A 25,864-nucleotide genomic window follows, 5' to 3' on the forward strand; every position below is an offset into this window, starting at 1 on the left:
TAAAGATAGAAAATGTGCCGTTTGTTGGCCTGGTATCGAGACATAAATGTGCTTTTCAGTTGCTTCGGTGGGATTTGTCATCACATTCTTTTCCAAGTTGATCTTGCAGACCAATCTGACAACATTCGACTAACTTCAACTTTTTCTCTGGTGCCCTTTGTTGTTTGTGAATAGTGTTATTACGTGAGCGGCTCCTATGGCAACAGATGATGTTGATGACAATAGTTGAGTTTTTAAGTAATTGTTGTTTTTCACTTGGTTACACCTATACGGAAATAAGTTAATTCAATTAATTAGATTAACACTGAAGAGTCAACAGACAGAAATAATTCAACAGACAGACATTTTATTGAGAATTTATTTACATTTAATTAATTAATTTGACAAGTTCACTGATGCAAGAGCGGTAGAGATCCTTTGCGCTGCATAACATTTTAAAACGAGACTTCTCGTTGTAACCTGCAGTAACGTGGTATCTCTCTGAGTGGCCCGCTACGTGAGAACTCCTGAAGAAGGAAAATGAAACCAAACTGTGTAACAGAAGCTAAGCTGTGGGTGTAATGTCTCATGACCATTACACACTCCAGAGCCCCACTTCAAAGCCTTTCAACAATAGAAAAAAAATAAAATAGGATTTGCCATTTCCCTCATTGTGAGCCCCTTTGACTGGGGACCCCTTCGCTTTTGATCTGTTGCACCCCTTAATTTCTCCTAATTTCAGATTGTCCAGGACAACACGCATGACTGCCTCCCTGTATAATCCTATCCGATGTGTGTTTTTTTTCTTCTTTCCGCTCTCGTAGCTCCATGGCCGTCGCCGTCGTCGCCGCCCGCCCTCTCCCCCTGGGAGGGGACCTTCAAAGGCTCTGCTCCGCACGGTGGATGACCAGCTGAGTGATGGAGATGGACGGAATCAAAGGACGCGCTCCCGTCATTGTGACCAGATGAAGGGACGTCTACCTTCCTCCAGCAGCGAGGGGACGTACACTGCAGCATTTTGATGTTCTTCAGAGCAAATTGACGCACATCCTCTTTGGAAATATATATATATTTTTTTAATTAAAAGAAAGAGGAACCGCAGTTGAGATATATTCACTTTGTGCACTACTTCGGCATAGAGCTCATATGCTGACGGCTCATCCCCGTGATGCTTGTTATGAGTTGTCCGTCCACAACCGATGAGCCAGAGAGCTGCAGCAGCGAGGGAAGCGGCTGCACCGCCTCCTCCATCACCACCTCTGACCCGTCCCCTATGTCCGGACACACTCGCGCCGCCCTACCTTCCGTCGGCGACGCCCCTCACACCTCGAAGCATGAAGCGCCCCCGCCTCCTCCCCTGCCGCCCCCGCCCCCGGCGACCACCCCCACCAACCACAACGCGCGGAAGAAGCGCCGCGTCCGCAGCTTCTTCTGGAAGCCCATACCGGAGGAGAAGGTGCGCGGGAAGCCCAACATCTGGACGATGGCGGTGCGGCAGCAGCAGTATCAGATCGACGTCCGCTCCGTGGAGGAGCTGTTCGGGCAGCAGGAGGACGGGGCGACGGGCGCGCGCGGCGGGGGGGCGCCGGCCTCTGGAGCCTCAACCCGTGTCTCCAGGACTCGCTCCTTCAAGGAGAGCAGCAAAGACGAGGTGAGTCTGCTGACACCAGCAACACTGGAGCATTTTGACTCAATCAGAGGTGACGTTGAGAGTTAAGAGTGCGGACACATCCATCCTCTTAAGAGTTGAAGTGGCCCGAGTCTGTTATAACAAATTCCCTGGATTTACTTTAGACCAATAAGATGACGAGATAAATGCTCTTATTTGCGTTGTGTGCCAAGTTTCAGGAAAGTGTTTTCCAGATTTAGGGTTTATATTATCTTCTTTTTGCACACCATTAAGTCTTATTGTCTCTTGAAAACTCTGAAAAACTGAGAAGAAACCACAAATCATACACAGTCTGGCCTGAATCTTACCTTGATGAAGGTCTGCCAACTAGAAATGCTTTAAATCTTGTAACGGACAATATTATATTATTGTAATTCTGCTTCAGTCTCTCATGCTGTCATTACACAACTCTGCATACGGAGTCCCACTGCCATTGTTTTTGCGATCATGTGCATAACGTGCTGCTTACCTCTGGTCCCCGAACTCACCACTGACAGGATCAGGAAGTCCCCGATTCATAACCATCCAATGCATGCAGTACAAAACTCGACCCCGCTCCCACTGCATTAAGATATCCCAGCGGGGACAAGTCATAGGCAGTCGTGCTCTTCTGCGAGTGTAAGAAATGATTTGTGTTCATAAACGCAACAAAAACATCCTTGCGCCATATTGGACTCCTGGGAAGTAACATGTGAACTGTAACTCAATACGATGCGTGAGGCGAAGGGAGATTCATGTCACACAATAACTCACGATGAGCGGGCTGCAGCCGGTCAGACCTCAAAGTGAGCAACTGTTACTAAACTCTCCTTTGGGAGTTTGAGATGATGCACAAAGAAGCACACTGTGTCTCCAGTTGCTGCTCTTTGTGTATTATATATATATATATAGGAAGTATATTGTCCCAAACTGTGCAAAGGGAAGAAGATCGATATTCAATATATTGGGTCAAAAAGTCCTCATAACTTGTTTTGTCCCGCCAACAGTCCAAAACCCGAAGATATTCCATTTTTAATGATGATGAAAAGCAGCAAAATCTTCACACCGCAGAAATAGTTGGCATTTTTGTTTGATAAATGACTTTATGAATGAATTGTTTGTATTATCGTGTATGTACATACAACAGTTTATATTGTCGGGAATCAACTCATCATTTCATTCAGCTCTATATTACATATCTTCAGGTATGTTGAAGGTAATTCTTCCGCCTCTTCACCCCTTACTTACAAAAGTGTCAAATTGCTATTTAAAATCCATAATTGTGTCTTGTCGGGGAGCCTTTTTTAGGAATGTACATACTGTACTGTCGCCTGTTGCCATTGTTGATGGAGGCTCGGTGGAGTTTCAGTGTCCCATAGTGGGACTATGGGGAGGGGGGTGTAGGTGTACTGCAGGCAACACAAGCAACAACAACCAGGAGTGGTTAAAAGAAGAGAGGGGTGTGTGTGTGTGTGTGTGTGTGTGTGTGTGTGTGTGTGTTTCATTGTGTGTTTGACCACGACTACACAGCACATTCATCAATCACTTCTCTCATTTGTTTTTCAGATCAACATCCTCGACTCCAAGAGGGGGATGAATGTGGGCATTTTCCTGAAGCAGTTCAAGAAGTAAGTCTTCCACCATGAAGCTTCAGTGGAGTATTTACAGATTTACAGACAAAATAAAATAAAAAAAACATCCTGAAACGTCTCGGTAACAGCTTCAGAAACAGCTTCGATGCTCCTCGTTATAGAGTCTCCGTGGAATAAGACTTGTTATTCCCTCGCTGGTGTTTTAATGACGGGCGCGGGGAGTGCAGACGGAAAACGTAGTCATGGTACAGATGCTGGTAGAGCAAAATATGATCACATTGCTTTTGCTTTCATTCATTTTACCCGCTGACGGTCTGAGCTCTGGAATGTGAGTGCACTTTATCAATTCGATGGGAAATGCCACTGTTCTGTTCGGTGTTATTTACACAGCCCAATATCACACATCTGACATTTACCTGTGTGGGCTTTACAATCTGTACGGCATACGACACCCTCTGTCCTCTGAACAAACATGAAAGCTAACTTCAATAAAAAAACAAACTTATTCTCATTTCTGCTTACATCCCAGACAGCAATCTGTGAAAAACTCGGGTTCCTCGGCCTCTTTTAGGTGCTTTCAACGGCCCCGGAGAAAACCAACCAATCAGAGTGGTCGTGTCTCTAAAGCAGCTGTCAATCACTGTTTGAGTAGTGGGGTTGTGGATGTGTATACAGCTCGGCTAACGGTGCTCACTGAGGAGAGAGATGTTTGAGGAGGGCAGTCAGGAACCTTTGTTTCTTCATCACGCATCACGAGGAGTAAAAAAGGACTTAAGAGCGATTTAAATAGATTGGTTTTGTTCATCCTACTTCATGTAACACATTATTATTTCTGAGCTCTCAATCGTTAATAGTTAATTGGTTCTGAAAATATCGAGATGTGTTTGTTTTCTGTCTGTCGTGAGGAGCGGAGAACAAAAAGTGTGTTGTGTGTCTTTTCTTTTTTTTTTTTTTGCATGCCCGTGTATTTGCATAGCTCCCCACTGTATTTTAATGACATTTGAATGGCAGCCATACAGGACCTCATCACTGGGAGTGTTTATTTTTGTGCGTTTATATATATATTGTAGTGTCACGGGCTGTCGCTAGGACAGGCTAGCCTGGGGCGGTGCCAAGAGAGAGATGAACACAGGCACGTCCGAGGGTATTTAACAAAAGTCCAGGTTTATTTCCCATCCCACCAGCAAGGTAACATTCAAAAACAACAAAGTATCAAAAAAAAAGGTCCCGTTAGATAACACAAAACATCCCGGAGGAGAAAGTGGTTAATTAACCAAACAAAAACTCAATCCTGGTGAATCCAGGCTACGAGGTCCTCTCCCTTGTTGTCCTCTTCCAGGTGCTCGTGGGTTCACCTTCCGCTCTCCCTTCTCCTTCCCAGGTGCTCTCCCTTAAGTCTCCCAGCCCTGCCTCAATCAGGTGCCTTAAGCAGCTGCAGCTGGGTGAGCGGTGAGGCAGGCTGGGAGATGTAGTTTTTGCACTGGTGGCCACTCTGTAGCGCCCATCCACTACCTGTCCCCTTGTGATGCCACAATATATATATATATATATATATATATATATATATATATATATATATATATATATATATATATATCCAAATGCATTTTTCTTTCATCTGTTCAGCAGTGTGTTGATCAAGGGGTGTTTATTGGAAGAAATGGAATACAATACCCATGGCTGTTATCATTTAAAGTGCATTCACCTTACATGAACATTAATATCGTATCCTCTCATATGAGTGCTGAATCAATCATGCAACAATCCCTGGATTTAAGCTAAAAAGTATGCAACTCTTGTGTCGTAACAACAGATTTTTCACGCTTTCCCAGTTTGCAAATCCATAATGTCCCAAATGTCTGTTCTACTGTTACAACTACAAAGAGTGTTGACGCCACTGTGGCCTGAAGAGTTGGACGAACGTGTATCTGATGCAACAAAGGATGAATGTTATGAGCCTCCTCGTCGTTGAGCTACTGCGTTGGGTTACATCACGTGTGTGTGTGTGTGTGTGTGTGTGTGTGTGTGTGTGTGTGTGTGTGTGTGTGTGTGTGTGTGTGTGTGTGTGTGTGTGTGTGTGTGTGTGTGTGTGTGTGTGTGTGTGTGTGTGTGTGTGTGTGTGTGTGTGTGTGTGTGTGTGTGTGTGTGAGAGAGTGTCGGCTTACTGGATGTTGTCAACGACGGCTTTTTTTGTTGATAGCAGTGGTGTAATTGGGATTGTGTTGCGGCACGAGTGACTTGGGTGTGTCACAGATCAATGTCACCGCAAAATAATGAGACGGGATTGATAATACGTGTTGAACTGTGAATATGGGAACGCTCACACACGCGGTTGAACATTGTCAACGTCAGCCTTTGGGATTTTCGGGGGAGGGTGGGGGTGGGCTTTTAAAAAGAGGGCACCTGTGCATTTTTTATCATTGAGTTTAATTGAAATAAACGTGAATGCGTTTCAGGTCCAACCGCTCCATTGTCGAAGACATCCGACAGGGAGACGGAAAGATGTACGGAGCGGAGCTGCTTCGGGACCTGCTGAAGCTCCTGCCCGACGTCGAGGAGGTCTGTGTCCACGAACGTCAACGCGGCTTTCAGCAAATCCTGAAGAGTGTGACGGGTTTATGAATCAAAAGACACAAAAACTGATGATAACAGACTGTGAATGCTGAGCTTTCTCTCTCTCGCTCTGCTTCCCCTCAACAGATCAGGAAGCTTCAGGCGTTTAAAGGAGACCCGGACAAGCTGACACTGGTGGATTCCTTTATGTTCCTCTTGATCCAGGTGCCTCGGTGAGTTGGTTTCACCGCCGTGTGTGTGTGTGTGTGTGTGTGTGTGTGTGTGTGTGTGTACTCGTAGCTTCCTTTTCAGTCAAAGGGAGAGTCGAGGAGAGAAGAAAAGGGGGTTGCGGGATACATTTTGTGAGTCAGGATTTGCATTTTGTAGGAACTTTCCACGTAAATTGTCTCTCGTTCACATGTGTTCATACCAAAGTGTTGCATCTGTCTTCGTGCATTCATGTGGCTGGGACAGTGCATTTAAAAATGTAATGCACCACAATTGGCAAAGATTGCTAATTTGTAATGTCCAAAAATGTTAAAATGACCTGCAGTCATTGGATGCACCTCCTCACTATCATGTGAATTGGAATTATATGATATGATATATTATATTGTATTATATTATATAGTTGGCCTGTGACCATTTAAAAAAAAAACATTTTTATTAACATGTGACTCAGAGGATCGGTTGGAGTCAATAAAAGAAAAAGATATTTTAATCCACTCACAACCTGTAAACGTATGTGAGGGTCACTCATAGATAATGTTCCACTAACAATCCCGCCTGTTTCCCCATCCATCATCCTGAAAATTGAACAGTGGACATAATGTTTCGGCTTCTCTGCAGAAACGTAGCCAGTTTTTGAAAAGACGTCACGTCACATCTCAACCTCCCGGGTTTAAAGCTCTCTGCTTCGCCTCCGACAGGTTCGATGTTCGGATCGAGGCCATCGTCCTCCGCGAAGAGTTCTCCCCTTCATGCGCCGTGATGAGCCGCGAGATCGATGTGGTCCGCGTCGCCACTAAAGGTAATAACGCACACACACACACACACACACACACACACACACACACACACACACACACAAGCTCAGACAGGTGACCCAGATACTTGAGCTGGGGATGTGGCGACAGAATGGAAAGACGAGTCTGTGTCATATTTGTACTGTTGATTTGTTCTCATACAGATAAATGATACATTCTCTCTGATTATTCTGTCTACGACTATATCTTCTTTTATTATTTATTTATATTTGTATTTATTATATCTTAACTGTTTATATACTCAATTATTGTATACTGTTTCTTTGTTGTTTTTTTACCGATGCCTCTTGTGGCCGCACTGTCCCATTTGCTGCTGTAATACTGCAAATCTATTAAATTCTAAATATTTACAATGAAAGTTTGCAAAAATGACCCCAATTGTTGTTTTAATTTCAGTGGACACCTGTGTGTTACCTCCGTCTTCATCTATCGCGTCGCTAATGTTGTCCTGCACATTAAACGTGACTCACACGACCCCTTGGTTGCATCTTGTTAAATGTAAAATGTAAAATGACACGCAGAGCACATATACCAAACATATTCTGGGTGTTTTATAAACTGACCAGGAAACTGTGAAAGAAATACTTAAGCCCCTTTTTTTCTTCTTCACCTGAGCCTGTGTCCTTTTAGCTGAGTCATGCTGTGCTGCCGCTCTGTGGTTTATTGGATTCTTCTTAAACCCTCTTCTACAGTACCGTGACCTTTCCACTGCAATGCAGAGCCATCTGCTAACACACCGCATGGGACAAATTAAATGACACTTTAGTGACACCGTTTAATTAAAACTTTTACCGGTATGGACTTATTTACTTTCTGTTCCTAAACGGGCAGCTGGTTGAAATGCAAAAACCCATTCATGTCAACTTTCTATGAGTAGGAGTCATTCTTCCTGCCGGCACTCCTGAGATCTGCTCCGCATTCTCTTTATTAAGTGAGTTTATATTGATCTATATCACACAGAGCTGATGAGCTGCGAGGAGCTTCATGCCATCCTGCATCTGGTGCTGCAAGCTGGAAACATCATGAACGCCGTGAGTCCAGCAGTTATGATCACTTGATACACGAACATCGTCTGATTTTAAAGGCTTTTTTACAGATATTTCACTTTCCTTAATCAGCTGGGCGCTGCAGTTTTCGTTAATTGTTTCTCAAACAGGAGTAAATTGTGCATTTGTTAGGGGTGTTTTAGCTGAGCTCAGCATAAAGACCACACTCTGAAGGTGAGGACTCACTTCTTTTAAAGCTCACTAATGTTCATGTTATTTCTGGTTCGTTCATTGTGTTGACGAATACTGCATTTTAGACAAAGACAGTCTTTTTTCTGCACCCTCAAGTCGTTAAGCTAATTGGTATAGACGGATACAAAAAAATTATGCTTATTTAACTCCTGAGAAGAAAGCAAATGTCAACATATTCCCATAAATCTGTGTATCTTTGGCACAGACAATAAATCCAGAATATCAGCGGCCTTATTCTTCAGCGTCTTGCTCTGGTCTCTGTGAGCTCTCTGATTGGTCCTTCTGTGCTCCTCAGGGCGGTTACGCCGGCAACGCCGTGGGCTTCAAGCTGTCGTCCCTCCTCTCGTTGGCCGACACCAAGGCCAACAAGCCGGGGATGAACCTGCTGCACTTTGTCGCCATGGTTAGTGAAGCGATACAATATGACGCACACAATACCTTTTTTTTTTAAGAGCTGCACTATCTTCTGTAACACGATACCGCAGAGTGGGGCGTCAGAAAATTACCATGCCAACACTTCTCTGGCACAATGTCAACATGAAATGTAACGTTGAAAGCTTCCCAGTGTTATTGATTGCTGCAGGTTTACTTAGCGAGTTGCATTACGTCAAACCTCTACTCTATATACTTTAGTAGAATGAATATTATACCTTCTATTGTGTTTTATGAAGCCGTTATCGTGTATATTTAGCACAGTTTTCACATGTGAAGAATGCATTCTTTATCTCAGGTTACTCATTATAATAGCACATTTAAATAATGCTCTGTACTATAGGAACTCTTTGCTGAGAGAACCAGACATTGATTTCATCCTATTAATATTTCATAGGCACTTAAAACACACACAACTTCAAATATGTGAAGTCAAAGTAAAGTGAGACACAGATTCTGGTCCAATAGTCACACGTTCATATTCGCATTGATGCCGAGTCATCATGCTCAGCAACAACTCAGTGTGGACATAAACCCTGTTATCTGTCTCTCTCTCTCTCTCTCTCTCTCTCTCTCTCTCTCTCTCTCTCTCTCTCTCTCTCTCTCTCTACGCAGGAGGCAAAGAAAAAAGACGAGAATCTGCTCAAGTTTCCAGAGAAACTTCAGGATGTCCAGAGCGCAGCCAGGTGAACGTCAAACTAAGTCGCAAACGTAGTCGGAAAAAACAACAAAAAGGGACATTACGTGGCGTAATTTGGTTTGTGGTATCGTTAATAAACAAAAATATGCGGTTAACTTGCAGCACGACTCGTCCCGTCACATTTAAAACCGCTTCATATAATATTAAATGACATATTATTCTAACACTTACAAGTTTCCACTTCTCCACTTCTTCCAGTTCTCCATGATAGCCTCTCTTTAATGTTTTTACATGCAGTGACCGTCATTTTTAAGTACCTATCGTTCTTTTATGTTTTATTATTGTGTTCTGTAAATGGCCAAAAGTCTGTTTGATCAAATAGTTTGACAACAATATCCGGCCTGTTTTAAGCAAGCGGACATAGTGAGTCATGAAGTTCAGAAGGCCGTGTGTTGCTGGTGGCTGTCGGGCTCTGTCAGCTTCACAAGGTCCCCCCCCCCCCCCTCACTCCGGACATGTGAATGTTTTTCTCACAGTGGTCATATCTTCACCGTAAGCCGAAGACAGCCTGTCAAACATCGTCATGCTCAGCGGTATTAAAAGGACAATGTGAACATGTTCCTGACTTGTGTGTCCCTGCTGTGATGTTTTTTCACGCAGAATCTCAGTGGAAAACATCGAGGTGGAGTTCTCCTCCTTATATGTTCGGATTAAAACCCTGGAGGTGAAAGTTCAAGGAGACCAGGAGCTTCTGCAGCAGCTGGAGCCCTTTCTGCAGGTGAAGCAGCAGTAATGAAATACTTTACATACACACACGTACAGAAAGTTGGCTCCAGGCCAATTTCTGGCACTGCTGACTCGAGGGCTGGAGACGATGACACCCGTAAAAGTGTAACGTTGTAAAATGCATGTGGCCGATGTCTCAGAGTTCGGCGCGGACGCTGCAGGACCTGAAGACACGCAGGCTGGATCTGCGTAAGGAGGGGAACGCGCTCATCGACTTCTTCTGCGAAGACACGGACACCTTCAAGCTGGACGAGTGCTTCCGCATCTTTCAGGACTTCTGCATCAAGTTCAAGAAAGCTGTGAAGGTCAGCTTTAGAGAAATCATCATTCTGGTTTAGTTCACAACTTTTTGTAGAGCCGTGCCCCATCCTAGCAGGTAATCATAGCATTGAAATGGTCTCACAGCCCGGTAACGTACAGAACTACTTCCAGATTCAATCAACGTATTACGGATTCTTACTGATATTTCGTGAGGGCTCATTTTAGGTTTTAATTCCAAATGATACTGTCTAAAGTTAGTTATTTACAACCTGTCTAATCACACTTTGACGTCATTCAAACACAAAATGTTTGGGCTTGTTTAGTCAAAAGAAAACTTTTCCACAGCAACAACTTTAATGATGATGTAAATGATGAATAGGATGTAACATTAGTTCTCCTTCAACATGTATCTTATTTGGGGGGCTTTGATGCACTTTGTCTTGTTGGATTATGTCATTAATCATAAGAAATAAGTTCCTATTCTGTCAACCAAAGCACTGTGTTGTGATAAATCATGGATAAATCTACAAAAATAGCTATTACAATGAGTGAGTTCCAGGTAAAAAGGTGCTTGAAATGCGGATTTCTTACGGTCCAATTTGATAATAAGATGCATTTGTTTTCCTTTCTTCCTGCTTGCCTCTGAACATTTCTCCACCTTCCTCTTTTTCTCAGGACAACGCGGACCGCGAGTTAAAGGAAGCGGCCCGGCAGCGTCGCCTGCGAGAGCTGGAGGAGAAGCGCTTCGCCTGGTCGGGAGCGGACCAGAGCGCCGGGTTTGGTCGGAGCAGCAGTGAGAACGACGTGGAGATGCTCACCAAGGAAGGCCTGCTGGACTTCTTCCAGCAGAGGTCTCAGAGTCCACAGAGTCCGCTGGGACGCTCCGCCAGCGCCCGCCGCCACCGCCACACCATGCCCACCATCGCGGACCGAGAACTCCAGGGGTACCTGGAGCTATTCGGAGGCGCCGGGAATCCCACCGACTATTCCAAGTACAACAGCCTACCTCGGTCGGGCCGCGCCGCGCAGCGGAGGACCAACCCCTGGATCTCGGACCAGGACGACAACCGCGAGCTGGGAGGTGACAGGCAGGTGACGTCTCCACGTGCGGAAACTGAGCCCATCAGCCCGCTGGCCAGGTTTTCCTCCTCTGGGCTAAATGACAACGAACCATACCACAACAACAATTACTCCTCTGTGTCAGAGGGCAGCGCTCTGCCTCGTCCCTTTTGTGTCTTTCAGAAGTCCTCCCTGCTCCCCAACCCAACGGTTAGCGGCCACATGAACGTCAGTGTCGAGGCGCACACTTTAGTTCGAGGCCCTCAAGCTTTTGACCTCCCTAGTCCGAACAATAACAGTAATCCTATGCACTTTGTCAACCAGGGGGATGTCGTGGTGACCGATTTGGAAAAGGACCGGCAGTCACTTCCTGTAAGTCTGGACATCCTTCTACATGAGAACGTTTTAGAAAGAGAAGCAGGTCCCAAGGTGGCCTGGGGAGGGAAAATAGATCCTCTCACACCAGCTGGCGTCTCTCCTGAGAGAGAAGAAGAGGACAACAGCACAGTTTCATCAACAACCTGCGATACACCCCTCCCACTAGATCCATCTGTATCCAGTAAGAAACCAACGGTTTGTGTACGCGACTGCACAGAAACGGACTGCTCCGTCACCTCTGATTACTCTGAGGTTGAAAGCTTGTCTCTAACGAGAGAGGGACTTCATTTCAGAGCGACTGGCCGCAGGAGATCCGATCGGGAGAGCAAGCAAGAGTCGAGCTCTCTGTCCTCTGATTTGGAGTCCATGTTGCCCAACGACCAGTCCGTCTCGACCAATGAGCTTTCGGCGCCCAAATCTGCGGACGCGGCGTCCATGGCCCCGTCCGCTGCACAAGAAGAGTGGGACACGGAGAGCTGTGACACGGCCGAGGGGAAGCAAGGTGCGGAGAAAGATGCACAGCGAAGCAGCCGAAAAGCAGCGCAAACAAAGATCAAAGTCAACAAAGCGCCCAAGGGCAGCGGAGGTCGCGGTGTGCGAACGCTGACCAGCAGCGAGAGCCAGGCCATGAGGAAAGTGGTGCCCATAACCAAGCTCACAAGGACGGGGGGCAGCAAGGCAGCAGAGAGGCCGTTGGCGCACGGCGGCGGAGAGTCGCTCCGGCCTCTCCGTGACCAAAGCACCCCGGCGAGAGGGAGGAGCGAGAGGACCACGAGACCTCCTCGACACTCCAGTCTGCCTCCGGAAGAGTCCAAGGATCAGAGGGGCAGCCTCGCGGGCGGCGTGTCGAGGTGGGCACGCGACGCGACTCCGAGGAAGGCCTCCATCAGCAAGCCGAGCGCCAAACCGCTGAGGAACATCCCCAAGCCTGCGCCCGAGGAGAAGATGTGTCGCTCCACCATGAGAGCGCTGGCCCGGGCCCAGGCCCAGGCTCAGGCTCAGGGTGGCGCTTCCTCTGAGAACAGCAGCTGCCACACGCTCAGCGCCAAGAACGCCTCCGATGTCCCCGGCTTCGCCCGCAACACCGTGGCTTCGACCTCCAGGACCAAGAGGGAGCTGGCCGTCCCGTCCGTCCCCTCCGACCCCGCCGTCCCGTCCCTCCCCTCCACCCCGTCTCGCAGCCCGTCGCTTCCAGGTCGACAAAGCCCGGCGAAGCAGAACAAGTTGGCGCCCGCGGTTCACAACACCGGCGAGGAGCGGCCGCAGGGGACAACAAACCTGCGACGGGTGCAAAGCGGGAAAGCGACCAGTCGCAGCGCCTACCGCAGCGGGACCCCCCCGCCGCCCGCAGCGCGGGAAGATGTTCGCAAGGCCAGTAGCATTTCTGAGAAGTCCGTCTATTCCAGAGACCTGGTGACGGCCAGCAGAGGCGCTAAACCAAGCTGGAAATAAAGCTGACGTGGCGGAAACCGGAGAAAGAGACACTCTGATGTGCACTTTTTATATTTCGCTCTTCTGTCGCCTCCCTCGAATATCCTCTCATATCACGCAAGGAGACGGGAATCTGAAAACAAGTTTTAAGCTATTCAGTAGAGGAAGAGCAAGATGCAATGAACTGCTCCACGTGCTCCGGGTTTTGTTGCTGTTGTTTTTCTCAACTTCCCTGACAAATGGCAAGTTGTTTTTACCCAGAAGCCTCTTTGCCTGCTTAGCCTTCTAGCTACTGTATACGCTCGTGTCTGTGACGATGTCGTCGTCGAACACCACTGACTCTATGCTGCTGCTAATTAGCGCCGACAATTTGAGACGGAGCGTGCTTGTCCGTTTCCGTTCAGGGTTTCAGGATGTGTTGAACGTCGTCTTGCTGCTGTTACGACGTCTTCTAGTGTCGTCGCGTCGTCCTCCTCCTCCTGCGGAGAATCGCTTTTTGCTTTTTGGTTCCTTTGCTTGATACCTCATAAAGATCTCAGTGGCCTTGTACAAGCAGAAACACTTAGAGTTCCTCCATTCGGCTCTGCATGATGAAGATGTAGGTCTGATAAACTGCAATGTCACTTTCTTTTCTTTTTTTTTTACAAATCCCCCCGTTATATAAATATTACTACAATATATATATAAAGTCACAGATTATAAGCCAGTGTGTACCGACTGTGGTACTCGTTGTACCTTGTGTATGTAAAAGTAGTTTGTAAATGTGTTAGAACTCCTCCATAATCTCGTGGAGTAGACGTGCGCGTAGGAACCTACGCTTCCTGTTTCCTGTTAGGCTAACACACGAGCAGCGCTAACGCTCGGAGAGAAAAGCATCTGAAACGACACGGAGACGATCGTCAGTCATGTGATTTTATTTTTGACAGCCCCAGTTTTTGCCTCTCGTGTATCACATTACGAGTCACAGAGCAACTGTTATTCTGAATAATAATGAACAACCCAGAAGGCTGTTTAACAGCATTTAGCACTGGTTTCAAGGTCATTACAGAATCTCTTTTAATCACGTGGAGGAAAATATATTTTCTATTAAAAAATATATATATATATATATATTTACGCAGGTAGCTGGAAAATACTCATTTTGTATGTCACAAGAGTAACACTAACCATTTATTTTGTATGAAAATAACGAAATAATGGTTAAAGATTTCGTAGAAATTGGGCATGAACATTTGCGTAAATGTTCCCCAATCCAAAGATGGTAGCCGGAACGAAATTGAATGTATTTATTATCAGTTGTATTTGTGCATATTGATGTTCCATTGTATTGTTTTATATTTTCATACAAAATAACTGGTTTACGTCTGTCACGATAACCCAGATATGATGTCCCAGATAATAATATTGCCATTTTACTGATGTAATGATAATATAATGGCACAAAAAGGCAAGTACACCCTGTGAAAGAGCAATGAACTTTTAATTCTTGAAGAATTTGGAATTGCAACGTGAAAGAATAGAATATTCTACATAAATTAAATAAAACAACCAAAACGATAAATAAAATTGATTCACGTGAGTCTGATAATGATGAAGGAGTTTATTCTGGCATCATGTAAACAACGGGCAATATCGAGGTCAGCAGAAATTATCACGGTCAAATATTCGGCTACCTGGATGGGAAATATATTATAGATTATAGATTTTATTTATGATGTTCAGCTCCATTGCTCGTATGTTATAGTTTGACATGAGATTCACAAACTGCAGCTACAGTTCAGCCCTGCTGACCATTTCCCACCACCTGCCTTTCAAACTGCATTGCGTTGCCTTGCTGGCAGCAACATTCACCACAGTGCGTTGCCTTGCTGGCAGCAACATTCACCACAGTGCGTTGCCTTGCTGGCAGCAACATTCACCACAGTGCGTTGCCTAGCTTGCAGCAACACTCACCACAGTGCGTTGCCTAGCTGGCAGCAACATTCACCACAGTGCGTTGCCTTGCTGGCAGCAACATTCACCACAGTGCGTTGCCTAGCTGGCAGCAACATTCACCACAGTGCGTTGCCTTGCTGGCAGCAACAGTCACCACAGTGCGGTGCCTAGCTGGCAGCAACATTCACCACAGTGCGTTGCGTTGCCTTGCTGGCAGCAACATTCACCACAGTGCGTTGCCTAGCTTGCAGCAACACTCACCACAGTGCGTTGCCTAGCTGGCAGCAACATTCACCACAGTGCGTTGCCTAGCTGGCAGCAACATTCACCACAGTGCGTTGCCTAGCTGGCAGCAACACTCACCACAGTGCGTTGCCTAGCTGGCAGCAACATTCACCACAGTGCGTTGCCTAGCTGGCAGCAACATTCACCACAGTGCGTTGCCTTGCTGGCAGCAACATTCACCACAGTGCGTTGCCTAGCTGGCAGCAACATTCACCACAGTGCGTTGCCTAGCTGGCAGCAACATTCACCACAGTGCGTTGCCTAGCTGGCAGCAACATTCACCACAGTGCGTTGCCTTGCTGGCAGCAACATTCACCACAGTGCGTTGCCTTGCTGGCAGCAACATTCACCACAGTGCGTTGCCTAGCTTGCAGCAACACTCACCACAGTGTGTTGCGTTGCCTTGCTGGCAGCAACATTCACCACAGTGCGTTGCCTAGCTTGCAGCAACACTCACCACAGTGTGTTGCGTTGCCTTGCTGGCAGCAACATTCACCACAGTGCGTTGCCTAGCTGGCAGCAACATTCACCACAGTGCGTTGCCTTGCTGGCAGCAACATTCACCACAATGCGTTGCCTAGCTTGCAGCAACACTCACCACAGTGTGTTGCGTTGCCTTGCTGGCAGCAACATTCACCACAGTGCGTTGCCTTGCTGGCAGCAACCCTCACCACAGTGCATTAACGGCCTTACAGCTTCATGTAGCCGACCCGTCACCAGTAGAAACTTCTCGATTGTAAATAGAGAGTCGTAGAAACTTTTCCTACATTGCATCGCACGGAGCTGCAACTTCGCTGGTTCGTAATACACCTTGTACATAATGTAAAGACATAGTATTTTTCTGACTATCGATATGTTTACATAGCATTAAAACATGAAGGGTAAAAGAGTGAAACGTGTGCGTGTGTGTGTGTGTGTGTGTGTGTGTGTGTGTGTGTGTGTGTGTGTGTGTGTGTGTGTGTGTGTGTGTGTGTGTGTGTGTGTGTGTGTGTGTGTGTGTGTGTGTGTGTGTGTGTGTGTGTGTGTGTGTGTGTGTGTGTGTGTGTGTGTGTGTGTGTGTGTGTGTGTGTGTGTGTGTGTGTGTGTGTGTGTGTGTGTGTGTGTGTGTGTGTGTGTGTGTGTGTGTGTGTGTGTGTGTGTTTGTGTGTGTGAAGCACACAGAGGTTTTAAAATGGTCCAAGTATCGGTGTGTTGACAGGCGGCCGGTGTCTTCCTGTTCCTTGTGATGCAAATGAAGGTGATGAGCCGATGACACAAAAGGCCCAGTGTGTGTGTGTGTGGCCTAAATGTCCCGCTTCTCCATAAATCTGACCAATACTTCATGGTTGGGTCAACAAAATAAACAGTGAAAAATGCCCGTCACAGAATAACATCTCGAAGCCCAAGTAGACTCAAAATGTTTATTTTGTAAAAACTCAAAGGGTATTCACATTGTTGTTGTTTTTATTATGTTTGCAGAAAAAAAAAGAAATCACTGGCATGATTGTTGGAAATTCACACTTTTTTTTCCCTGCAGAGTGACACATTTATTAAACTATTTCAGCCCTCACAAATTGAAGTAATGACTTTTACTTGGCCTGAAATAAAGACGTCTTTTAATTTGAGCATGAATATATATATATATATATATATATATATATATTATAAGATGGCCAAGTGGACCACAGGAAAAGACTTCCTGGAAACTTTAAGATCACAAACATTGTTTAAAAAAAAAAAATGTTTACGCATAAATAACTCAACATTTGTCTTGAGGTTTAAGGACTCACAACGTGTAACACAACTGCCCCACAATGCCCCCTGCTGCCGCCTCCTCCACAGCGTTACAATGGCCGCTGCCCTTTTTTTTTTACTGCTCATCCGACCGGCCTGCAGCAGGAGAGCTGCTGAGGAATTTGAATACGCACTCGCCCTTCGCACCACAGCTTCCTTGTTACGGGGCGGATACCGTGGTTACCGTCGCTCACTGGAGGCTCTCTGTAAACCCCGAAAGGTCAACGGCGTCCGCCAACCTTTGTCACGTGACATTGTTTTCCTGACCCTGCAGGCCCAAAAGAATCTGCTCACAATCCTGCTGAATCTTTTCTGTAATTATTACCTGCAGAGTTTCTGAATTTCCAGTAGAGTAAACATGTATTCCTCCAATTATCCATCACCAAATGATTCAATGTGTCTCATTTACCCCACAAGGAGGTCTTTTGTACACTGAGAAGGAGAAATGAGCGTTATTTTGTACTGAAGAGAATGGTTGACGTGTCCGCTGTCGTTGTCACACCTGAGGAAAGACATGCAGGTGTGTGTCTCCCCCCCCCCCCACACTGATCAGTTCGATCATCTCTGATCAATAGGACCACAGCAGTGCAAATTGTGACGTTGCTTCTCTGTATTTCTGATGATGACGTCTAATAAATTAATAAAAATCACATGTTGCTGTGTAAACATAAAACTTGTTTGTTGGTCCCATTATTTTTTTTTAGAATATAGTCATTATTTTACAAATTATAATGGCCTTAAATCGCAAGTCGTCTGTATTTTTCTTCTTTTTAAAAAAAAATAAAATTAATATGTCAAACATAAATAAATTATTAATACAGAAAAATACTGTTTATTTTAAGGGAGGTTTTTTGAAGTGTCATCCAGATTATTGTCAACTAAGATTTATTATTAAAAAGATAATATATTTTTGGAAAATATTTAAAGAAAGTAACACACACGCACACAATTATTGAGCCTCTGCCTCTAAACCACCAGAGTGCAGCAGAGCATCTCGTGTGTCAGCCGTCCTCAAAGACTCATCCAGTTCCACTTTACTGTAATTTGTCATTTTGTCGTTTTTGGATACGGTTTTTTGACACAAGGACCACATTTTAGGTTTGATCTGGGACTTCACACCCAGTGTGTTTACTGTATGTTTATGCTGTATGTAACTTAAAGGCGAGTTTACCACTTTTAACTACAAAAACAGTCCCTCTGGGCTTTTTTTGTAGTTTCTTTATAATATTGCAGCACATAACATTATCTTACATTCTCTCTTGAGCTTGTTCATTCAGCCATGTCGAGTACAATCTCTTAATCTTTAATAAATAATTAATAATTGAGATTTTTTCTTCCAGAAACAGAATTAATGTCTCCAGAGAGAGCGAGTGAGAGAGAGATAATCCTATAAATAATCATTTTGTGATGTGATATAACAGAATTGAGATTATTTGAGAGCCCGAAAACTACGAGCAGACCAGTGAGCCTCAAGGAACACATGTGCTTTCTTACTAACTATTATAAATAAATTATGACCATAATGGACAACAATCTGGAATACCAAACCTACTGTTTTATGATATTTCTACTATTATATTATGTGTGCCAGAGGCTAGATTGACCAGCATGTAGCGTACGGCACGAGACGTCAGCCGGCTCGTGACTCGTTTATCTCCAGGTCAAAGTTGCCGTCAGGAGATTAAGCTCCTCTCAATCCTTCCTTATCCCGCAGCTCAACCCGACACCTGAGGAGCAGGATCTCTACTTTCACGGGTTCTCCTCCTGTTTCTTTTACATCCACGACATACATCTCCTCGTTTTGTTTAGTTTTTTTTTATGGATAAAAGAGCGACCGTAGCGCGTTCTCCTGCTCGTCGCCAAGCAGACCGGAGGGTTCGGGCGACACCGTGGACCTGGAGGGAGGCCTCAGCAGCAGCATTCCTAGAAAGAGTGAGTCTGTTGAGCAACTTTCACACATCCTCCTGCTCTGAATGTGTGTGTGTGTGTGAGTGTGTGTGTTTGCAACCAAAAATACTTCAATTGTAAAAAAATAATGATAAAAATGAGGCCGTGACCTCTTGCTTTTGCATTTTATTTACGTTTTTTCAAGCGTGCAATCTTGTTCCTCTCTTCAGAGAACTGGGTCTGTTGTGTAACATCAGGTGACCTTAACTCCCTGACCTTAACTTCCTGTCTCATCAAATCTCTCTGACCTTTACCAAATAACACAACACACGTAGATTAATATATGCCAACCATGCTGGCGTTTCTTAGACTCATCCTACTACAGCTTCAGGGATTATCAGCGCGAGATCAACACAAGAATCACTGAGATTAGCAGCCAATTTAAATACAACGGCCTATTTGTAGAGACCAACGCATGAGGTCCGATACAAACACTTTCAAAATACTTGTCTTCTCCCTTCTGTCTCCAGGTCTACGAGGCAGTGAGCGCTCGGTGAGTCACGACCCCGAACTGACTCCACGGACGGCGGGCGAGAGGACACTGGAGGAAGGAGACATGGGGTGAGACACACACACGGTTGTATTTAACCGTGATGAACCGCTTCCCTCTCCTCGTGTTGGATTAGAGTGCTGCAGAGGTCGTCTGCTTCTTCGGTTCAGTAACATTAAGTATTGCAACTATTCAAACTATTTCAAAAAATCGTTTCAGTCCTTTTTGTTGTTGTTGTTGTTGTCTGGCTTGAGAAATGCAATGTTTTTACTATTTTACGTTGTTGTGTATAATATACACAATATGATAGTTCAAGGTTCAAGGTTTTTTATTTGCCATCTGTGCCTAGACCAGCAGTCCAGACACATCGGAAATTATTTTTGCAGGTTTCTCCGAGTCAACAGAGGTACAAAACAAACACACTATAATAATAATAGAAATATGAAGAATGAAAAATATATTTTAAAAAAACACTGTACATAGTGGTAAAGTGTATGCAGTATTAACAGTATTAAGTACAGGAACAGGTTATCAAAAATAAACATAAGAAAGGAAAGGAGAGTGCAGAGATAATAAGTAGGTAAGTAGTACATCCGTAGTAGTAAATAGTAGGCTAGTGCTGTACCTAGCTTGTAAAGAGAAAGGGGGAAGGGGACAGTTATATGGGGATATTGCACATGTTCAGATGTTGGTGGAAGGTTGTGGTATTGCACATTTTTCACACTTTCAAGGAGTGCGCATTTCTCAGTAGTTCTGTTGTGCCATCAGTCTGACTGTGGCAGGGAAGAAGCTGTTAAAGAAGCGTGTCCTGTGGGTGACGATGCTGTCCGCTCTGCTGTGTCTCAGGTTGGATGTGCAGTGTTTGTGTCTGAGCAGAGAGTGAGCTGGATGAAGTGAGTCTCCAATGATTCCCTCTGCTCTTTTACTACAGCGCTGCACACACATAGAGTCCATGGACGGAAGTTGTGTCCCTGTGATCCTCTCCGCAGTCCTCATGACTCTTTGCAGAGCCTTCCTCTCTGCCTGTGTGGTGTTCCCATGCCACACAGTGATGCCTGTGGTGAGGATGCTCTCTATCAGTCCTCTATAGGCCTGGGTGAGAGGACGACGGTTCAGACCAGCTTTCCTGAGCATCCTGATGAAATAAAGCCTTTTCTGGGCCGTTTTCACTGTGGCTGTGGTGTGAAGAGTCCAGCTCAGGTCACCTGCATTCCCAGGAATCTGTACCCGTCAGCCCTCTCCACCTCCGTCCCTTCAATGATGAGAGGCTGTAGAGGGGGAGGGTTCTTCCTGAAGTCCAGTATTATTTCCTTGGTCTTGTTTGTGTTGAGGATGAGGTCGTTCTCCTCTCCGTAGACCAGGATGTTGTTCACCAGGGTCCTGTAGCCCGACTCATCCCCGCTCCCCTTGATGAGCCCCAGGACGGTGGTGTCATCGGCGTATTTGATGAGGGTGGTTGTCCTGGGTGGAGGTGCAGTCATGGGTGTACAGGGTGAATAGTTTGGGGCTAAGGCAGCAGCCCTGTGGGGATCCTGTGCTGACTGTGAGCTCGGTAGACACCCGTCTAATCAGCAGATAATCAGAATACTTGTGTAAGTGTAATTATTGTCACTTCAGTCCACACATTATCACTGCTGCTATTTAAATGAAATATTGAAGTACCAATAACTGCATCACACGTGGTTTCTGAACGCACGTATAGGAGCCGGTATACGGTTTGAAGACAGGATTTATTTTATACATGAATTTCTTTAAAGCGTCTTATACTCAATTATTCTTAAAAGTTAAAGAAAGCCTCTCTTATCAGCGCATTCTCTGAGTCAAGGTCCAATTTTATAATAAGTTCCATGTACACGTTCCTGTTCTTCTCACTCACATCACATGGAAATTAAGATTTCTGGTTACAGTCGCTTCATTGGTGTAATATTTACCAGCAGCCTTCCTCCCAACTGTTTTAATATCAAAGGTCCCTCTTATGACCGTTCCCACATCAAACTCTCACTGTGCGAAGCGAACGAGACAATAGAAGGTGGTCAATTATTCAGCCGCCACTCACAGGACTGTCTCTGCTAATCCCGCCTTGCTCGGCTGGACTAACGACAGCTGCAGCTGCGACCGGAGCAGCGTGAAACCGGTCAAATCCTGGTCTGAACGCTCTGGTTCTGCCCTTGAACTCTGGAGTAGGTCGCAGCCGGGTTTACTGGATCAGCACACATCTGTGAAACTGGAGGGAAAGGATTCTTCGACTGTTTACATCTTTGTTTCTCTGACGCTCTGATTTCTTCATCTAATTCACTCGAGGCAAAAAACATTGTGTGAAGTTAAAGTATATATAGGTATCGTCTCTTCATGGCTTCATTTATTGGGTTTCGTTCTCAAAACTACAGCAAACTGTGGATCTAAACTGTTTGAATTGAGTCTAAGTTTGAGTTTTATAGCAGTTAGTGTACCTGTTATTGAAGTTATTTAAAGAAAAAAAGAAATCTATGCAGCGAGTCTGTGATTGTGCACTGCATGCTAAGCAGGTGTCCTTTGACTGTGTTTTTGACACACACACACACACACACACACACACACGTACGTACGCACACACACAGAGTGAGGCCCTCAGATGAATCCCCCACACATCCAAACAATAAACCTTGCCGAATTCTTTCTATCTGCAGACAATTTGTAATGGAAAAGGAATGCAAATAACTTGCTTCTGTCTTTCATTTCTTTTCTCTTTTTTTTTTTTTTTTTTTTATCTGAAAAGAGTCTTTCATGGACTGCTGCATAATCTAGGGTTGTCGTGGCAACATCATCCCTTGGAGCTTGACTGGAAACCAGAGTTACTATACTGGTGTTGGGATGTCCCGAGTAGAGATCTTCAACAATTTTGTCATTAAATAATTTTTTTAATATATTCTTGTTTATAAAAGATATTTGTGTAATTATATTTTTTACACCATGCAAAAGTTTGACATTTTAAGAAGTAATATTTTTCACTGTCTGATACACTAATAATAATAATAATAATACACTTTACTCATAGTGCATCGTTCATAAAATAAATGTGGCACAAAGTGCTTTACAATAAGGGGAAATATACTTAGAACTAGAAGAATAAACATTAAAAATTGACAGAATAAGATGGAAAATAAAACCCACTGAATAATAATAATAACGATAATAAAACCAGTACCCATATTTGCAGCATGCACATAAACTATACAATAAACATGGCAGCATCATCAAAAGGTTTAAATTTCTAAGACAACAACTATTTTCATCTTGAGATCACAATCATCCAGTGGGTTAATTATCCTGGAGGGAAAAAGAGGTCAAGATCAACAGACAGATCACCTTGAAGAGGCGTGTCAGTCAAGACAGCATGTCAGGGCGGATCTCATCCACCACTGGCGCCTTGCCATCAAGGAGCTTTTTGGACAACCTTAGCGTCCTCTGCCAGGGATATGGAGCCCCCCCAAGTCTTCAGGCGCTGCCCCCTCTCCAGTGGACCATGTTGGCCGGATTTAGGAGTTCCTGGGGTAGGCCCTGCTTTCCCTTCCTGAGCAGTCGGATGGTTTGCCAGAAACTCCTTGAGGCCAACCGAGACTATATTATTTGCTTAAAACAGTGCATGGATTTACAAAAACAAATCACATGTATATCTTATGTCCTCATCAATTAGACATGTTTAAACCATCTATTTAGTGGTCACTCCTTGTAATAAAGTTTTATTTTCTTCACAAAACCATATATTAAAAAAAGTATCTATTAAAATCATTAACATTCTTAAATATCCCTTTTAAAAATAGTAATATGTATTTTAGGTTGTAGGGTACTATAACTAGGAACCATAATCCAGTATTTTCTCCCTCTTCTGTGACGTCACACAAACCGCCTGCATAACCACTGAAGGGAAAAAGCAGAAATAATTTACGACGGCTATTTTTACACGTGAATATAATATTGAGGAGTTGTTTGCTTTCCTCCCTGACTGGATGAGCTCTGACTGCATCCGGCTGCCGGGTTGCCTTTCCCCTTTTATTGTCGGCCGGTCGCATCTCCTTTAATGAGTGAGGCGCCTCTCCGCTCGGCTTCAGTTGGTGCGTGCAGAGCAGCGGGCAGCGCGGCGGAGGAAGACGCGACCAACAGCAGCTACAACTGGGGCGGGGGGGGAAAAGGTCCGGGAAGGATCACCGTCGCCTGTCATCGGATGCATCCGCGTGCGTCGCCGTAGTTTTTCCAACAGATAAAATAACACTTGGGTGAGTGCGTCGCATCTCTGGTGCGTTTCTTCCTTCAGAAAACGTGAGCCGAGATTGAATGAACGTCCACTTGATGCTATGTGAGACTTTTGCACGAGGCAGAAGGAGCTTTATTAAAAAAAAAAAAAAATTACATTTCAGTATTAACATTAAATATGCATCCGATCGTGCAAAGTGCTACACTTTCTGTTTTTGTGTGCTAATTGATGAGTTCAATAATCCAATTTACAGCAACAGCGTGTCTGCAGCTTGATAAACAGCAGGCTCTTGTGTGTGTGTGCGCGTGCGCGTGTGTCGACATTTAAAATCAATAGAAAACCTGAATGGACCTCTGTGCTGGTGCACCTCCTGACTTCTGAGTCCAACTGGATCTTGTGGGCATCACGTGGCTTTGGTGGTTTTATGTTTCATGTGCAAACGCTCTGCATCAATACACATTTCGATTTAGTGTCAGAAAAGGAGACTTTGGCTCTAAAGTTGTGCAAATAACGTGGAAGTGAAATAATATGACTAATTAGTGCATTTCATAAATACTTAAATAGAGCCATCATGAATATTGCTTGATGCACATGTGATTTGTTTGGCACCCAGAGGTCAAAATGTCTGCTAAGAATCTGATTTTATTCTGGAAAATAAGTGCTCTGGTGTTTGCAAGGCTAGCAAGATCCAACCAATCAAGATTTATTCCTGAAATATATATTTTAAATCCAAGATGGACAAACTTGACAGGTGAGAAAAGAGCGTTGGTTGATGCTCGTCAATAAACATTCAAATCGACTACATTGACTTCACGATCAATATCCATTAGCAGCAGAGTGCAGAGGATGTTCTTGAGGATGTTGACTCGATCCGTTTCAGATAGTTTTGTTATTAGTTTCTGCTCTATTGTTATGGTCAGCATTGTTCAGAGTCTTTTCCACTTCCAAAAGGGTGAGCAAGCTTTAGGAACCACCAGTGCTTTTTAAAAAAAGCCGTTGACGGGAATTAGTAGACGTGTTGGTTGATACGCTCGGGTACTCTCTTTCTGGCCTAGCGTTGGATGAACGGATCGATTCCACTCTTCCACCTGTACGCCCGTGCAGAGCAGATGCAACACGTTATTTACTGAACTTTAGAGGCTTTTTTTTTTTATCTTGAAGGGCACCAGGCGAGTTGTTTCAACCCCATTTAGCTTAGCTTAGCATAAAGACTGGAAGCGGACAAGAAGGACTCTTCCTACTAGCGCCTCTAAAGGTCACCGCTTGTATTATAACAGCAATGTAAAATTGGCACATCTTTGACTCTCGTGCTTTGTTCTGCTCAGGTTGGCTCATCAACTCCTGGTTCTTGCTTCGTAGGTAAATATGAAAGTGGTGCCTTCTCATCTAACTTTTCGCAAGAAAGCCATTAGAAACATTTCCCAAAACGTTCATCTTGAACACTTTTGAATCAAGTGAAAACATCTAAAGATGATTTCTAGACGGGATAATGATTCGATAACCGTGATTTAATTGATGCGACTCGAGAAAGACGATGTCTAGTTGCAGTTGCCGTTGACATCACTTTATGCGACACCGTTCCAGCTCCGAGCCCGTGTTCTCACAATGAAATGGCTCCATTCATCCTCACAGATGCACTTAAAGTGGATTAACGTCTCGTTACTTTTGGCTTCTCGCTCCATCGGCCTCCATCTCCGTGTGCGAGTGTCCGTCTCCTCCTTTTTTGTAGTCATTGTGACATTGGAGGTGCTTGAGCGTGATTCTGTGAACAGGAAGTGGAGGTGATTCAGTGAATCCCCACTGCAGTACGCTTGTGCTGCAGCCGAAGTGATGCAACGTATCCATTTAAACCTCACTGTTGCACACGATGCTCGTCTAATTTGTCACAAAGCATTACGTGTCCTACATGAAGGCTGCTCGGGGTCTTTAATTAAACATGTGCGGTCTTATGTAACACCTTTTTTTTTTTTTTTTTTTTTTTTAGTTGGTACTATAGTCCATCTTGTCTGGTTAGAGATGTTTTTGACAAATTGCAAACAAATACTAAACATTTCAAGCTTGACGAAGGTCGGGTGTGTCGCAGCTTTCGAGTATCGGAATCGGGCGCTGAACGCATCCTACCGATTTTATCTCTTTACATCTTTGATTATTTTTTGCAAA

At 44.7% G+C, this 25,864-nt stretch overlaps 1 protein-coding gene across 1 annotated transcript; it reads left to right on the forward strand.

Annotated features, from left to right (window-relative positions):
* The first annotated feature begins 1,147 nt into the window (after positions 1 to 1,147).
* fhdc1 (FH2 domain containing 1) lies at positions 1,148 to 13,064 on the forward strand. Its single transcript, XM_034540366.1, has 11 exons — positions 1,148 to 1,630; positions 3,194 to 3,255; positions 5,676 to 5,778; positions 5,920 to 6,005; positions 6,702 to 6,802; positions 7,779 to 7,849; positions 8,352 to 8,459; positions 9,104 to 9,174; positions 9,789 to 9,906; positions 10,055 to 10,219; positions 10,851 to 13,064. The coding sequence occupies exons 1-11, from the start codon at positions 1,148 to 1,150 to the stop codon at positions 13,062 to 13,064; spliced, it is 3,582 nt and encodes a 1,193-aa protein (XP_034396257.1).
* Positions 13,065 to 25,864: the final 12,800 nt, after the last annotated feature.

This window comes from Cyclopterus lumpus, chromosome 1 (genome assembly GCF_009769545.1).
Source record: "Cyclopterus lumpus isolate fCycLum1 chromosome 1, fCycLum1.pri, whole genome shotgun sequence".
NCBI lineage: Eukaryota > Metazoa > Chordata > Actinopteri > Perciformes > Cyclopteridae > Cyclopterus > Cyclopterus lumpus.

Coding starts and splice junctions, on each gene's coding strand:
- fhdc1 (XM_034540366.1), top strand. CDS start 1,148: ATGCTTGTTATGAGTTGTCCGTCCACAACCGATGAGCCAGAGAGCTGC. Junction 3,256..5,675: donor TTCCTGAAGCAGTTCAAGAA/GTAAGTCTTCCA, acceptor AATGCGTTTCAG/GTCCAACCGCTCCATTGTCG. Junction 9,907..10,054: donor AGCTGGAGCCCTTTCTGCAG/GTGAAGCAGCAG, acceptor CCGATGTCTCAG/AGTTCGGCGCGGACGCTGCA.